Here is a 15,199-nt window from a genome sequence, read left to right as displayed (position 1 = left end):
CCGAGGCCGCTCCCCCTCGGCTCGGGTTACCTGGGCGGGCCGCGGCGCGGCTCTTCCCGTCTGGCCCGGCCCCCGCGACGGGAAGTGCGAGCGTGCGGTCGGTCGCTGTCGGACGGAGGGAGCGGTGGAGCGATGGAGAGCCGGGGTTCGTTCGGATCTCCGCTGCGGTATCGGTTGCTGTTCCTCGCCGCGTGTTTTGCGGTGGCGGCGGCGGTGGTTGCAGGTGAGCTGGGCCGGGCCGGGGGGAGGAGGGCAGAAAGAGCCGGGTTCGGTGTCGGCGGGGAGCAGTCATCGGCGAGAGACTGCGGGCGGACGGACCGACGGGGGGTTTGGGGGCTGGTTGGCATCGTCTACCGAAATCAAAAGCTTTCGTTTCGTGGCTGCATCGCCCGAAGTGCGTGAGCTTCAGAGGGATCGGCACCCGCACTGCGCTGCGCCTCTTACTGGAGCGGGGAAGGGAGATGCTCGGAGTTCTGCATCTCTTTCCCTGCAGGGCAGATCGCAGGTATCTTTTAAGCTCCGCGGTTCCTGGGGCTGTCGCTGCTTTAAGAAACCCGAGCCGAAGCTGTGCGGGCATTGCGGTGTGCGCTGGGCAGCAGCGGTGCTCCGAGCCGCCCCTCCGCACCCCGAATTCCTTCGGAAGGGCGAGCAGGAAAGCGGAGCGGGTGCGTGGGGGGCTGATGAGAAGCGGGGGGTGTCCAGATGCAGGGGATGAAGCCCTATGGCTCGCTTTGATGCGTCCGTACGGCCTCAAGCGTTTGGGAATTGCTGCTTTATAACCACGAAGTGCGTCTTAAGAAAATAAAGGACAAGGAGAAAGGGCTTTGTTTGTTTGTTTTGTTCTTTTTTAAGACATTGTTACAGTAATTCATACAGAACGTTCGTTGATGTTTCCACCTGATGGTTTTTAAAAGGTTTCGTGGGGTTTTGGTGCTGTTTATGTGCAGTATTGTTTCAGCTCTGCTGTTTGCATTACTGCTGTGCTTTCTTGGAAGCTATCACTGCGCTGTTTGGTTTTGGTTTTCCTTTTCTTTTCTTTTCAAGAGCGATATTAAAGCTTTGGAATGGTTTGTGTTGGAAGGGACCTTAAGAATCACCCACTTCCAGCCCTCCAAACTGTCGTATCTTTCATGTTTTGTATTTGGCTGTTGAGGTGTCCTGCCAAATTGCTGTGCCAGTGAGATTTGAATAACGAAGTATTAGATTGTGTCTATATTGTATGTAAATATATGTGTGCATGTTGGACTGGATGCACAAATAAAAGCAAATTTTCAGCTGAATGAACCCACACAATTCTTAAGCTTCGGCTTCAACTCAAGGCTTTTTGGATTTAAGTTTCTTACACGGATGCAATTCATGTATTTACAAACCTTGAGTGTTCCCAGTTCTCACTGTGGGCAGGCAGAAAATTCTCGCCAGACCTTTTAAATGGTGACCACTGAGAAAACTCACTTTTTTTAATGATTTGTGGCTTTTGTGGGTGATTTCAAAGAAAGATCAGGAGAAGACATCGTTCAGAGCGCTGAATAAATATTTGGTGGCACGTTTTGTTTCCTTTGTGTTTTCTAAAGGACCTCCATGAAGCAGCACTTGGAGCTGACAGGCTCAGGCCCTGCTGCTGTTTGGAGGGGCTTTGCTGTGGAAGAGGCAATAGGGAAATGTGTTCTGCAGTGGGACAGGTGATGGTGTTCTGGCTTGGTGTTCTAGAAGGAGACTATTTTGTAAGCTTGGTGATTCAGAATTACTGCGTGTTCTTTGCTTCTGAGACCAGCTGTTTAAAATAACAATAATAATTCCGCAAGCTTTGTCTGCTCAGAAAAGCCAGGAGTGTTTGGGTTAAGGCAGCAAATCCCGGTGACGCTTCTCATTTTTGTTATGAACATAAATTGTGACACAGATGGTAACATCTGAGCTCTGCTGCTGCCTGTTCCTTGGCTGTGCAAATTCAGAGAGCCCCGCAGCTGCTGGATGAATTTTCTTGGAGCTTCAGCAGAAATGGCTCTCAGGACATTTAAGATAATGGTATGAGAGACGCTTGCAGCAGAATTCTTGCTGAAGGAATCTTTTTTTGCCTTTTCTTCCACCCTCTTCCTTCTGCTAGCAGAAGCAAATGCGGTTGCATGCTGAACTGGATGGGAGATCTCCTATCTATGTCACTGTTTTCCCTTGTCACACACGTTGCCCCAGATGTTGGAGGGGGTTTTGGGACACGTAGCGCCGGTTGGTATCAGTTTCAAGTGTTTGTGGAGCTGCTGCACAGCAGGGATACCCCTTCCACAGCCAGCAGGTAGCAGTGAGACCTAAATGCAATCGAGAAGCCGTCTCGTTTGGCCTCTTATTAAATATCTTTTAGTAGCACGCTGAGGGTTTCTTAGGGAGTTACCAGTGGCTGACTTTTTCTAGAATGCACCACGCTTTAGTTTTTCCTGACAGTTTTTTACTTTCTGTCTCGTTTCCTTCTCCATCTGACCTTCGAGCCGTGATGAGCTGTTAGAAGGCAGTGACTCAGTGCACAGGTCTGGAAGGTTGGAGGCACACATGGGTTTATCCCAGCGCCTCTGAGTCACTTTCCTCTGCTTTCCTCTGCTCCGTCGTGCTTTGGAGGAGGCAAAAATATTTACCACTGAAGCACAGCCGTGGTGAATTACTGTTTTTCCGTGCTAAGTTGGCTCACCGTGTAGAGCATGGTGTTAAATGTGAGTAATTGAAGAAGCTTTGTGGGCTTGTTTGTCTGTTTGTTTGAGTAACGCTTTTGTTTTTTATTAGATTGGGCTGAACTGTGGCTCTGGCCTACTGCTGTTGCTTACGAGTGGTGATGGCTTTTCTCTTTTTGAAGTGTTCTTTTTGAACCTGTACTGATGGCTGAATTGTGGGTAGGATAAAATATCAACGGCTTCATAGGCTCTACATACATTTGCAGAAGATTTGGCGTTCGTGATGCGAACTCACAACAAGAAATGGGAAACGCGGGCACTGAGATTCATCTTTCCCTATAAACAGATGCTCTATGCTGTGATTTCCTTGAAATCACTTTAAAATATATTCCGTGTTTCTTATAGTGATAATCAGTGGGCCTTGTTAATGGGAATGGTGGAGGCGTTGTGGTGGACATTAGCTTTTCTGATAGCAAACATGGAAGAATGCTCTTTACGTTCTGATGAAGAGCTAAAAATCTGTCATTATCAATGGTGAAATGTGGAGCAATGGGGTTGCTATAGCAATAACTTCTTCCTTTTAGGAGAAAAAGTTCTACCCCCTCCATCCAACCTCAACTATTCATTTATCCAAATCTGCACCTTGAACTGGACGTGGAATCCCCCGGAGAACATCAGCAGTAGCTGTGACCTGGAATATTCCAGTGACATCCTGATCGATGAGGTGTCTCAGCACAAAAACGTGAGTTCCTCTTGTCCTGCTGCTCTGCAGCAGGTGCTCTGGTGAATATATTATTGTGATAAAGCTAGATCTGTGTGTGTTATATTATTATATCTGTAGACATATTAAGAAGTGCAGTTGTATTACAACTTCTGATTTTTGTCGTGGGATCAAAACCTCAAAAACGAGTCACTCCAACATGTGGAATATGGAGAAAAAAACCTGTCACTCTCTGATAATGGAACTACTCCCAATAACACAGGAGTATTGCAGTAATAATGTGGGAGTGTGTGTGCATGCCTGCCCTGCCCCAGCACTGTGCTTCCAATTGCTCGTGGGCTTTGTGTTTTGAAGACAGCATGGAAGAAATCTTTTTCTTTTGAAAATGGGTTCATTTGGCTCTCCTGCTTTTCTTTCTGTGTTGGGTGTTTTGCATCCCAGGTGTGATTCTCGGTGTGTCTCACTATAGATTGAGAACTCTTTGATCACAATGACAAGAAGCGTTTCTGTGACACTGAGGGGGCTGTAGGAGAGTTAGATAATTTTCCATCCGTCAGTAGTTTCAAACGGTCTGAGTTTGAAGCTTGAAGTACACACTGACCATGGGGCCAGCAGTGCTGGGCATGGTTAAAATCAATGGAACGCCCCTAAGGATGCCTGCTGAAGTAATCCTTTGTTGTTGAGCTGTTGTTTTCCTAATGGCCTTTGCACTGTGACTGCTGTGTTCTGTCTGAGAGCCCCAGGATGTGCTGGGATTTGTGGTTTCACAAACAGATGAGCTGATAGGATGACTGGACACTGCTGAAAGGGTTGTATGTCATTTTTGACAGCCTCTCCTCTAATGATCGCTGTCAGACCTTTCTGTGAGTCAGTTGAACTTGCTAACTCAGCAGAAAGAGATTTACTTCCTTAATAGTTTCAGTAACTAACTGGAAGCCTGCTTGGATTGCAAGTGGAATGGTTTGTGGGAGGGTCTAACAAATAAGGTCAGCAGCAGTGAAATAGCTGTTAGATCCATGCGGACTTATTGCAGGATCATTCTCCTCCACACTGTGTGAAATCTTTGATCCCTTACCCCCATTGTGGTGGGGTTCCTTGCTCCCATTACAGTAGACATGAACGAGCACACAGAATTCTCTTGCTGAGTTGGGAGCGTGTCTGATAAGGAAAATAAACATCTAAGTGACATCAATTCTTCCATGTGCGGTCAGATATTCGTGTCACTGGGCTTTTCATTGGGCTTTCAGCTTTTTTTTTTTTTTTTTTAATGGACTCAAATGTGTGTTTGTAGTAATTTCTGTGTATTTGATGCAATATTCCAAATGTTCTGGTTTTCTTTTCCCCCATCTAAACCTAGGAGTGGAGAAAGAGTCTCTTTCGTGTGACTGACACAGTCTTGAATAAGGAGATGCGTTTCAAAGTGAGAAGTGAGTGCAAGAACAGTAATGCCACCAATCACAGCCAATGGGTGGAGACCTCTGTTCCACCAAAAGGTAACGCAGAACAGCAAGGCTTGAGGCTGGCGTGCATCTCTTGGGTGAGGAGATGGAGCAAAATACCATAGAAATACATCAGAGCAAAATATGTCTGAGAGATACGTGGGTAAAGGGAAGGTCAGTTGGCAGAGCTTAACAGAATGGCACACAATGGCATCTTCTGACACTTGAAGTCTCACGGGCAAGCTCTTCACTTTTAAATGCACTTCCAAGGTGTTGTGATCGCCATCATTCATCTTCTACCTGCCATCTTGTGGTTGTGAGATAAGAGGGAACTTATGTTGATTTATACCTACTGGTCAGTCACTAGCATGTAAGTTTATTTCTATGATTGGATGTCTAGGAGTATCAGTGGAAATTCCAACTTACCCCAGTGTTTGTCCGTAGTTAGGAACTAAAGGTATGTCTGTAATCATTGAATAACTAAGGTTGGAAAAGATCACTAAGATTATCTATTCCAACCATTCAGAATACTGAGAAAGTAATATTTTTGTCCGGAGAAGATAAATATAATTGACTGTTTTTAAGGAAGGTGTCCATAATAATGATGATAAACTGTGCCTACGACGGTTGTGTACTTTAATTCCTTTCTGAAGTATCTGTAGTTCAGTAGAAACAAAATATTTTCCTGGCTCATCACCTCAGGTAACTGAGTAGTAATTCACATGGGGTGGAAACTTTGAGTATGGCTGTTACAGTCACTGATGTTCAGGAGCTGTCTGGCGAGATGTCAGTGAACAGCTGGAACTGATGATTTGCTGTGCTGCAGCAACACAAGTTGGGACATTACTCTTCTTTTGCCTTTTGCACGTTTTCAGTTACATAAAAAGGGATGCTTGACTTTCGGAAAGCAGTGAGAAGACTTTGGTAAAATCAAACTTTCAAACTTGCCTTGCAGGTGTTCCAGGCACTGCTGCTGTTGGCTTGAGCTGTGTCTGGCACAACCTGGAGTACATGCTTTGTATGTGGCATCCCGGAGAGAATGCAAGTAGGGATACCAATTACAGTTTATTCTACTGGTTTGTATTAACACTTTATTACCAACCCTAAACTGCTTTAGTGCTAATCTGTAGTTGTAGATTACTTAATGCATTTTATTTCCTGTTGTCCTGAAAGCTCTGTGTACAAGGGTGTCCTGTCCAACAGAAAGCTCAGCTGCTGGAGGCTGCAGAAGTTGCTGCTGCAGAGTCCAGGAAATTGATATGTTTATTATGAGAAGGATTTGCTGCTTCTAAAGCCCTTTTTTTTTTTTCTAATTGTGGATTCAAACAAGGAAAAAGAACAGCTGCACTGGAGCTGTATGTTGGTTCCTCTCCTTGCAGCTCCATAGGCATGGGCAATTTAAGTCAGCATTGCTCACTAGTGCACTTCAGCTCTTAAATCATTGGAAAATGGTATGGAAGCCTTAACATTTAGTAGTTCTGTTTGTATCTTCTATGTCATAAATAACTGATTCACGCTGCGTGTAATGAAGAGCATCTTTTTATCATCAGCCACGCTTGCCAGCTGACTGCCATAAACAGACTCTTGTTACAAAGTCAGAGGGTTGCAGTGCGGTCAGAAACTTGGCTGATGGGGCTTGTGGGATGCCATGGGTATAATGTTAGCTGAGAATAAACAAATTGGGTCAGTGCACTGCAATCATTGCTGAAATGGAGGCTTACCAGAGCAGGTTGATGTACCTACACAGCACTGTCTGCTCTGAATGCTTCTCTTCTTTCCTAGACTCAAATTAGAGATAAGAAGAACAGAAACAAGAGGGAACCTGAAAACAGGATGGTCAGTTGTGCCTTTGGCAGCCCTTCAGTAGGGCGGTGTGAAACAGGGAAGCATCATTCCTATTGTGCTCCTAAACAGAGCCCAGGTTGCTGGTTTGAGAACAATCCCCTCATTTTCTGTGGAGGGGAAAGTTACTGGAATGTTTTCAGTGGAACCCGGGGAGGCAAGGAAGAAGGCAGTCATTGCCTCACTGGTACTGGGTATGTTTTGGAAAGCAGACGCGTGCTGTAGGTGAAATGCATCCATCTTTAGCAAGAACAGCCATACCTCAGGCATTGTGGAAGGAGATTAGTCACCTCATCCTAGCGCAGGCACAGCTGTTGACAGGAAGTGATCCTGGTTTGTTTGCTTTCTAAACTCTTCTCTGTTTTTTTTCCCTTGAAATTGTTTCCCTGTGGAGAAAACAAGGACTCAGTCTGAAAGCAGTCATCAATCTGATGCCTGGCAGTAAAACCACTGTGACCTGTCTCTCTTTCAGCTGCTGGACACACTTTATGAAAATAATATTCTTCCTAAAGCTTGATAGGAGTGAGAAGGTTTTTACGTACAATTAATGCTAAACAAAAATATGCTATAGCACAACTTCAGATCTGCCTTCAGGATTTATAGGAGCTTTATAAATAAGTTTGCCCCTTGCTTCCTTCTCTTCTGAAGTTAATTTTATTTTTTTTATTGTTCCTATAGGTTTGATGGTTTGGAAAGACATAAAGAGTGCAAAAATTATTCTGTGAGCCAAGGAAGCTTTGAATGTGCCTTCAGTTTTGCCTTCCCTCAGGCTGCCAATAGGTACCCACTGATCAGTATATTGATCAGAGATGACTCCGAAAATATTATGCCTGTATGCGTGACTGAAAATCCTACCACCCTTGGTGAGTTGAATGCCATGTAGAGGGGATGGGAAAAAATGGTGGAGGAAAAGAAACTTGCTGGTATGTCAGTGTGTTTGAGAAACAGAGTGATTAGCTGTTCCCTTCTTCCATTGATCTTTGATTTAGAAATTATATAGATAAGGTTTGGTTCTCAGGAAGAGTTTTCACTCATTTCTATTCTTTGCCTTGATTCTTTCTTTATTTTTTTGGTGCTTTTTCCTCTTTCTGTTGCTAAGCTGGTATGTGTGTAACATTATGCAATGTAGGACTTCCGTTCGCCTCTGTAACCAATGCAATATCGTCTTTAATTATTTCCATTTATTTCTGTTTTGTATGTCAGTAAAACCTGCCACACCAACGATAGCTAAACTATCATATGTTAACAATGGAATTCACCTGCAGTGGAGTGAATCGGGCACCATTCCAGCAAATTGTCTCAGTTATGAAGTGAGATATCACAAGGGTGACTTGACCACTGCTCAGACAATTCAAGTGAGTTTTCACTGCTTACATCTAACAGTCGTTTTTTGTTTTGTTTTCCCTGTGCATAGAATCACAGAATGGCTTAGGTTGGAAAGGACCTTAAAGATTATCCAGTTCCAACCCGCTGCTGCAGGCAGGAGTGCCTTCTGTAACTTGTGTTGATGATCATAGTAACTCATCCTTTGTTTAGAAATGAGTGTTATGTGCTGTGTGTGCATGGGCTGGTTGCACTAGCTGAAAGCATTGTGTGGATTTGGTAGATTTTTCTCCCACATGGTAGTTTTCCAGTAGTAGTATATATACAACATAATCCATGGTAGTCTTCCAAATCCATGCTGTTGTCTATTACAAAGCAATAAATTGTAACAACTCTCTGGTAAAGAGCTGTATGTTCAACTGAGTAACGACACTCACCAGGAAATATATCATAGTGCCTAAGCATTCCTCTTTGATCTGGAACTTTGGTCTGGTGGCATTGTGCTTGCCTGCTATTGGTCTGCTCTCTGCCACGTCACTTGTTTGTCCTTAGACGACATGGCTCAAGTACTGTGAAGCAAAATTAATTGCACACAAGGTGACAGAACCTTGTACAGAAAGTTGTGGGAGATTAAAAGTGACAACAGAGAGTGGGTGTGGAAAAAAAAAGTTGTGTGGATTTGAATTTATCTGTTAGGAATCTCATACCTTGCCTGATGAGTTAAATATACTGATTATACGTACGTATAAAAAGCGTTGACTTTGGTGTCTGGATGTACTCATGCCTGAATCTGTGTAGTTGAACTGACTGTGCTGGCTGATCAGAATGGTAAACAACAAGATAAATGTAAAAGCAAGGTGCCAGTCTTGTCCAGCAGAGCATCTTTAGCAAACTCAAATTACGTTAACAGTTCTCAGGGAACTGGCGTCTTCTATCAGAAATATGTGAAGTTTGAGCCCAGCTCTCTGTGGAGGCATCGCAGAAGAGTTTTTCATGGTTAAATTAAATCAGTATTGTTGGCCTGTCTGAGAGTGGGGCAGGCAGTGCAAGTCATAGATATTATATTGAAAAGAAAAAAAAATAGAACAAAAGGCACCTTGTCAGATACTGAGTCTTAGTTGAATCATTTTTGCCAAATGCTGTATGATAGGTACAGCAGTGAGTCAGTTTAAATCTTAGCTTTGGGATCTCTGTTTAGGCACTCTTTGCTGGTTAGATGCTATCATGTCCTTTTCTGTGAAGCTCAGTATTCATGAGAAGATCTTCCACCAAAACATCAGTATTACAATAACTGCAAGAGGGAAGGGGGCTCGTTGTTGCTTTTTTGTTGTTTGTTTTTAACCAAAAAACTATATTGGTAATCATACAAAGCAAATTACCTTTTCCTTTTATGCTAGGTTAAATTTAATTCTACATCGATTCCTAGTGTTGACCCTAATAGCAAGTATACCTTCCAAGTGAGAGCACAGCCCAAAGTTGAATGCTACAGCAGCAAATTCTACAGTGATTGGAGCAAAGAAAGGAGCATCGGTGAGAGCAATTCTTCCCTGAATTTGAATTTATCTGTTAGGAAGCTCATACCTTGCTTGATGAGTTAATGGGTGTCCTGGATCATCTTCCTATGTAGGTATTTAACTTTGCATGAAGAGAGATCAAGGGAATTCTATTATTGCTTACACTTGTGTGTTTTGGGTTGCTGTCCATTTAGCTGTGCAGTCTCCTCTTTCAAGTGCTGTCTCTTCTTCAGCTCTGAGTCTGTTTTTCATTTTCTTGCCAACTGTATCTACATTACAGTGTCACATTCTGAAAAACGAGTCCTTGCCTACGAAAGCATTAGCGTGTTTGAAAAACATTGTCTGTGAGTTAGACTTAATTTGTTCATTGTCATTTTTTTTTTCCTGAAAAGCCTCCCAAAACATCCCTAAGTTTGAACAATTTTTTGTTTTCCAGGTGAGAACCCAAACTCTGCGTTCCATTTTCTTTTAATTATCACCATTCCATTAATAGTGACAGTGTCCACAATAATCCTACTTGTTTACCTTAAAAGGTAAATTATTATATTGCTTTATTTACAGTCCATTACTTCTGACTGGCCTTTGATTTATGTTGTAACACATCTGTCTTCCAGTTAATTGCTCACAATGTGACATGTTTCAAAAGTAGTTGCTTTTTCAGTAGCATGCAGCAAATAGCAAGAATGGCAACACCATTGTGCCTCATCCATTGGAATTAGAGCAGTAGGCCAGATAGGTGCTCTGTTTTCCTGCTGGTAACATTGCTTATGTCTGCTTACATTTAGATTCTTGTTGTACGGGTGTCATGTCCTCTCTTTTTAAGCAGTGGAGTCTGAATTCAAAATTAATATACGTGAAGTGCACATACAAGTGTGGAATTAAAGAATTCCAGCTGCAGTTGTGCAGAAGCTAAAAACGAGCTGGTGGTGTCAGAGCTGACTCCACACATTTTCTTGTCTGCACCCAATTGTGACTTGGAAATGATGATTTTTCTTCTGTAATGAATTCATTGGAAGTTTTTCTTCTTCATTTTCTGAAGGCTTAAGATATTAATTCTTCCCCCAATCCCGGACCCTCGGGAAATCCTGAAGCGCATGTTTGGGGAGCAGAACGAGGATCCCCAGGTTGGTACAAAGCTGTTTGGTGAGCTTATCTATGGAGCCGGAATCTGTAAGCTTCCACTTTTCTTTTTGATACCATTTATCTCAAAACCAACATGATATACATAAGACCAAGTAATTGCAATGGTAAGAGCTGTATGGAAACAGTTACCTAAAGCTTTATGTTGTGACACTGGTCTGTCTTCTGGGAGGGGCTGAAAAAACAATTCTCACAATGAAAAAAAAAAAAGGCTGCTAAAAAACATTGCTCTTCTCTTCCAGAGCTATGCAAAGGAGGACTGTATGAGTGGTTACGACAGGTTAATCAAGGAAGAAGAAATCCATTCTTTAATTTTAATAGAAACTCCTGAATCCTCTAATTCTGAAAAAGAGCACCGATAAACTGCTTTCAGAATAGAAGATAAGTGAAGATTTCCAGAGTTGCTCCTTTAACTCAGGTGACAAGGTGGATGTGAAAAGGCCTGCGGACCATTCACCAACTCCTACTTCCAGAGTCCTTTCTGAGCCTTATTTCTTTGATGCTCAGAAGATGCATCACCATTGTTGGCCATTCTTCCATCTCTGCTAGCAAAACTCATCTTGGGTCCTTTGAGATGAGCATGTACATAAATTTCATCTGACTGCATTGCAGTGTTTTTTGTTCAGCCTTTGACCTGCTCTGCCCTGTTACTTGTCACCTGCACCTGTGTTTGTGCTGCACAGTTTGTAAGCATTGGCTGCTTTTTGTCATGTTTTGTTTGTTTTGGAGCATGTGCTCCAAAGTGTTTAGCTTTGTTCCTCAGCAGGTGAGGCAGGGTTTAATTGCAGCAGGTGAGTCACTGTTGAGCTGCACACGGAGCTGCCAATAGATAGGATGCAGAGCAGCGGCCCTTTGGGTGCCCTGGGCAGGGGGTTTGCAGGAAACATCCATGGACTGAACTTCCCAAGCTGTGCTTCAGCCGTGGACTGAATAAACCCAGTATGAGAGTTGCTTTTTCTTGAGATTCTTGCAAGACACCTCCTCACCTTCCAGCTGGTATCCAGACTGTTCACAGAAGACTTGCTCTGGCTTTTTTTATCCTTTCAAGTGCCTTAGCTACAAGGCCTTCATGAACTTTGAGTGTTAACGAAACTTCTTAAGTGATAACCATTATCTTTACCTCTGTTGTGCAGTGGCTGGTGACTGCCACCAGACTGTCATCTTGTTCTGGCCATATTGGCCAAATGACTACAGGAGCTGAATCATAGGGAGTTTATCCAGCAGAATTACCAGGGTGGATGCTTGAGTCCTAGACCACAGAAACTGAGTGAATGCGAAGACTTCAAGATTTGCCTGTACTGCTGTGCTGAGGGATTTGGGGAAGGAGATGACGACAGCCTTGGCCTGCTTTCTTGGGGACAAACTTTGTTGTTTCAGTAATGATATAGAATTGTTAAGGTTAGAAAAGACCACGAAGATCATCTGCTGATGACATTTGGATTCCAGTTTCCTCTCTTGGGACTTTGCAGTTTTTTTAAAAGGTGCTTATTTGACTTCAAGGAAAAATTGTATTTGACTTTTTTTCTTTTTTTTTTTTTAATCATGAGTTAATTTGTTCATTTTTTTCTTGCATGGTTTTATTTTGAGGTTACTTTACCCAGCAGAGCCCAGCAGAAGTTTTCTGGCACAACTGTGACGTTTCTCTGCACTGAGTTGCGAGCGTTTGGTTTGTGAGCTGTGCTGCAAGGCTGCTGACAGCAGTGCATGGTTTGTGCTGGAGGCAGAAAGCTGTGGGGAGAAAGGGGCTGTGCTCAGGGGCTTCTTGCTTCTCCCTCTTCTTCCTCAGCATCACAGTGTGGGTGTGTGGGTTGTTGAAGCCCTCATAGCAGACTGGGAAGAGATCTCCAGAGGTTGGTTAGGAGCGTGTTCTGAAACCACTGGAGCTTTAAAATTCAGCGCTACTCTCAAGCTCAGTTCTGTCAAAATCCTGAGATGAAATACTGTTGTGTTTGGTTTTTTGTTTGTTTGTTTTTTAAGAACACACACTTCTACAAGTAGTAGAACTAACACAGCTATAAATGTACATCCTTCACCCTCCCACTGACTTCCTCCCTCTCAATATTTCCCAGTCCCCACTGAACCACTCAGATATGCAGTTCCTTCCACATCTCCTGCCTACCTCCAGCTGCTGATGGTGGAAAGGGAAAGAGAAGTGCAGCAGAACTAACAGCTCACATGCTACCTTAAATCTTCTACTTGCAAACATGCTAAAAATATATAAACTGGTTGATGAGACAAAACAAGAAGTCTCAGGGATTTCAGTGCGATAGAATGACGCTCAGGTTATACAGAGTCAGCTAGCAGCACTGTTTGGTATTCCAGAGGTGAAAGAATAGCATGGAGGAAAAGGTATTAATTTCATTCATGGACTTCACTCCCACTGCCATGCAATGCTCATGTCATTATAGAGAGATAATGATTTCTCACATCTACCTCATCTCAAATGTTGCTCGTTGTAGACCGCTAGACAAACAAATGTATGATTTCAGTATCAGTAATCATAACATACCGAAAGCCACAAACCTTTATGTTATATCAATCTAGGAAGATAATCCTTGGTACTTTACCTTGAGTTCTTTCGGCTTTGTTCTGGTGTTTATGGTAAAACCAAAGTGTGTTTGTTTGGAAAACAGACAGAAATCCCGTAAGGAAAAGGAGGGAGTAAAAGCAGACTTAAGTTCTAGGCTGAAAGAGCTTAAATACAGAGGATGGTTTATATCAATAGAGAAATGTTTGGGGTAATCCTTTTTGTAATAGCAATTGACACACTTCTCGATGGACGGGTGCTCTTCCTGAGCTTGTGTTTCAGCATGCAAAGTGTCTGTGTGTATTGTGGTCTCCAGCACATCTTGTTTACGGTGAGGGTTTTCTCCCCAGTTTTGCTGTTGTTTGTGTGCTGTTTGTTGCAGTTACTTGAGCTGTACGTTTGTTTAAAAAACAAATAAATACATTGGAATATTTTTCGATAGAGGTGTGTGGCATTTTGTTCTTGGCTTGAGAAAAGAACGGCGGTGGTTTGAGAAGGAGGCGTGTTTGAGGCAGCAAAACACAGAAGAAAAGCAAAGTGTAGCTTTGCTACCTCTCCTCTCAGTGAGCCCAACCCATGTCATCGATGGGCAACAGGAGGATTGCTGGTTTGGGGCTGAAATAATGAGGTGGAGATGGAGCTGTGCACACGATGTGCGCTCTTGCCCTGTGCATTCTCACTCCAATGCTATTTTCTTCCATTGGTGTGTTTTTCTGTAATAGAGAAGTAATAAATAATACCTTCTCAGGCAGAAATTTGACTCTGTTTGCTGTAACCATAGGAGTATTTCATGTGCCTGTTAGTTGCTGAAGTAATTATAAAATGTCAAGTTGCTAACCTGATGATAGCCATGGCCTGGCTGCTTAGACCCAGATGTGCTCAAGTGCCAAATAAGCACTTCAGCAATGGCTTGTTTGAAAGATTCTGTGAAATGTACACGTTGTTCACTTCAGTGAGCAAATCATTCAAAGTTAAAGAACAAACTGTGAGGATAAATAGCAAGGCTATTAGGATTTTTGGTTTCCAGTTCCAAAATGTGGCAGTAATGAGCAATAATGATTTTAAACACTCCTCAAAAATTGTTCTCTGTTTTTAATACACTGTGCTCGATACAGAATGAAGTTTTCTGTATCTGACTTGTCCAGAAAAATCCAACACCTGATTTACTTGTAAATTTTCTTAGCTCTCAGTTAAGGTATGACATGACATAGTTAGGTAGCTTAAAAGGAATCAGTAGGTGGATACCTTAGTTGTAAGTTAAAGTATTTCAGTGCTTAACAGGTACAACTATTCACAGATGGAAGACTTTCCAGTGAATGGAAATACCCAATAAATTTAGTTCTGATTTAGCACTTGAAATATTCAGAATTTCCACTGGAAGGAAAAGGTTGATTTTTCTTTTTTTTGTTAAAAGGCTTTCAGTTTTGGAGGGATTTTCCCCTTGCCCCAAGAAAGAGGTGGGTGAAAGGGAGCCAGGGACGGCCGTGGCACTGCCGAAACCCCCCAGCACTGTGCTCAGCAGCTGCTGCTGCTCTGGGAGTGGGCACAGCGGGGCTGGGGAGAGCAGGAGGTCAGCCAGCTCTGTGAGGTCAGCTCATCAAGATGATGACCATTTTGGTTTTGCTCACTTGGTTTTTGCTGCAAGCATTCGGTCAGAACAACCCCTAGTGAGCGAGTTGCCAGCTGTAGAAATGCGGCTTCTAGATGAAAGCTAAAATCCAAACACAAAATCAGATTGAGGTATTTCGATTTGGGCGAGTTTCCTACGAGCTCTGTTGAATCATGGTGAAAGTAGATGGCTGAAGATCAAGGTGATGTAACTGAATCCAGGCTGCCACCACAGCAAAGCGATGTGGGTTTGGGTGGGAGGCACAGGAGAGAGAAAAACTTTCTTTCAGGTCCGGAAACGGTGCGCTCAGGTTTGCAGCACGAAGATCTTGAAAGCTTGTTGATGGCTTCTAGGTCTCTTCTATTTTTTAATTTTTTTTCCCTCCAGTTACGTTGGTTTAGGTTAATGAAATATTTTCTCTTTGCTGCAA

General features: G+C 43.1%; 1 protein-coding gene across 1 annotated transcript; it reads left to right on the top strand.

Annotated features, from left to right (window-relative positions):
- The first annotated feature begins 63 nt into the window (after positions 1 to 63).
- Positions 64 to 13,601, top strand: IL13RA1 (interleukin 13 receptor subunit alpha 1). The gene is made up of 10 exons (XM_052672886.1): positions 64 to 223; positions 3,239 to 3,396; positions 4,733 to 4,868; positions 5,770 to 5,890; positions 7,335 to 7,519; positions 7,860 to 8,011; positions 9,377 to 9,509; positions 9,930 to 10,026; positions 10,533 to 10,617; positions 10,876 to 13,601. Exons 1-10 carry the CDS (start codon positions 133 to 135, stop codon positions 10,993 to 10,995), a joined length of 1,278 nt encoding a protein of 425 aa, XP_052528846.1. The 5' UTR covers positions 64 to 132; the 3' UTR covers positions 10,996 to 13,601.
- Positions 13,602 to 15,199: the final 1,598 nt, after the last annotated feature.

The sequence above is a fragment of the Tympanuchus pallidicinctus genome, unplaced genomic scaffold, assembly GCF_026119805.1.
Source record: "Tympanuchus pallidicinctus isolate F22 unplaced genomic scaffold, pur_lepc_1.0 scaffold13, whole genome shotgun sequence".
NCBI classification, from domain to species: domain Eukaryota; kingdom Metazoa; phylum Chordata; class Aves; order Galliformes; family Phasianidae; genus Tympanuchus; species Tympanuchus pallidicinctus.
This window is presented reverse-complemented; position numbering and strand designations above follow the sequence as displayed.

Excerpts from the sequence above, each read along its gene's own strand:
- IL13RA1 (XM_052672886.1), top strand. The coding sequence starts at position 133 with ATGGAGAGCCGGGGTTCGTTCGGATCTCCGCTGCGGTATCGGTTGCTG. Across the intron at positions 5,891-7,334 it reads AATTACAGTTTATTCTACTG|GTTTGATGGTTTGGAAAGAC; the intron begins GTTTGTATTAAC and ends TTGTTCCTATAG. Across the intron at positions 8,012-9,376 it reads CCACTGCTCAGACAATTCAA|GTTAAATTTAATTCTACATC; the intron begins GTGAGTTTTCAC and ends CTTTTATGCTAG.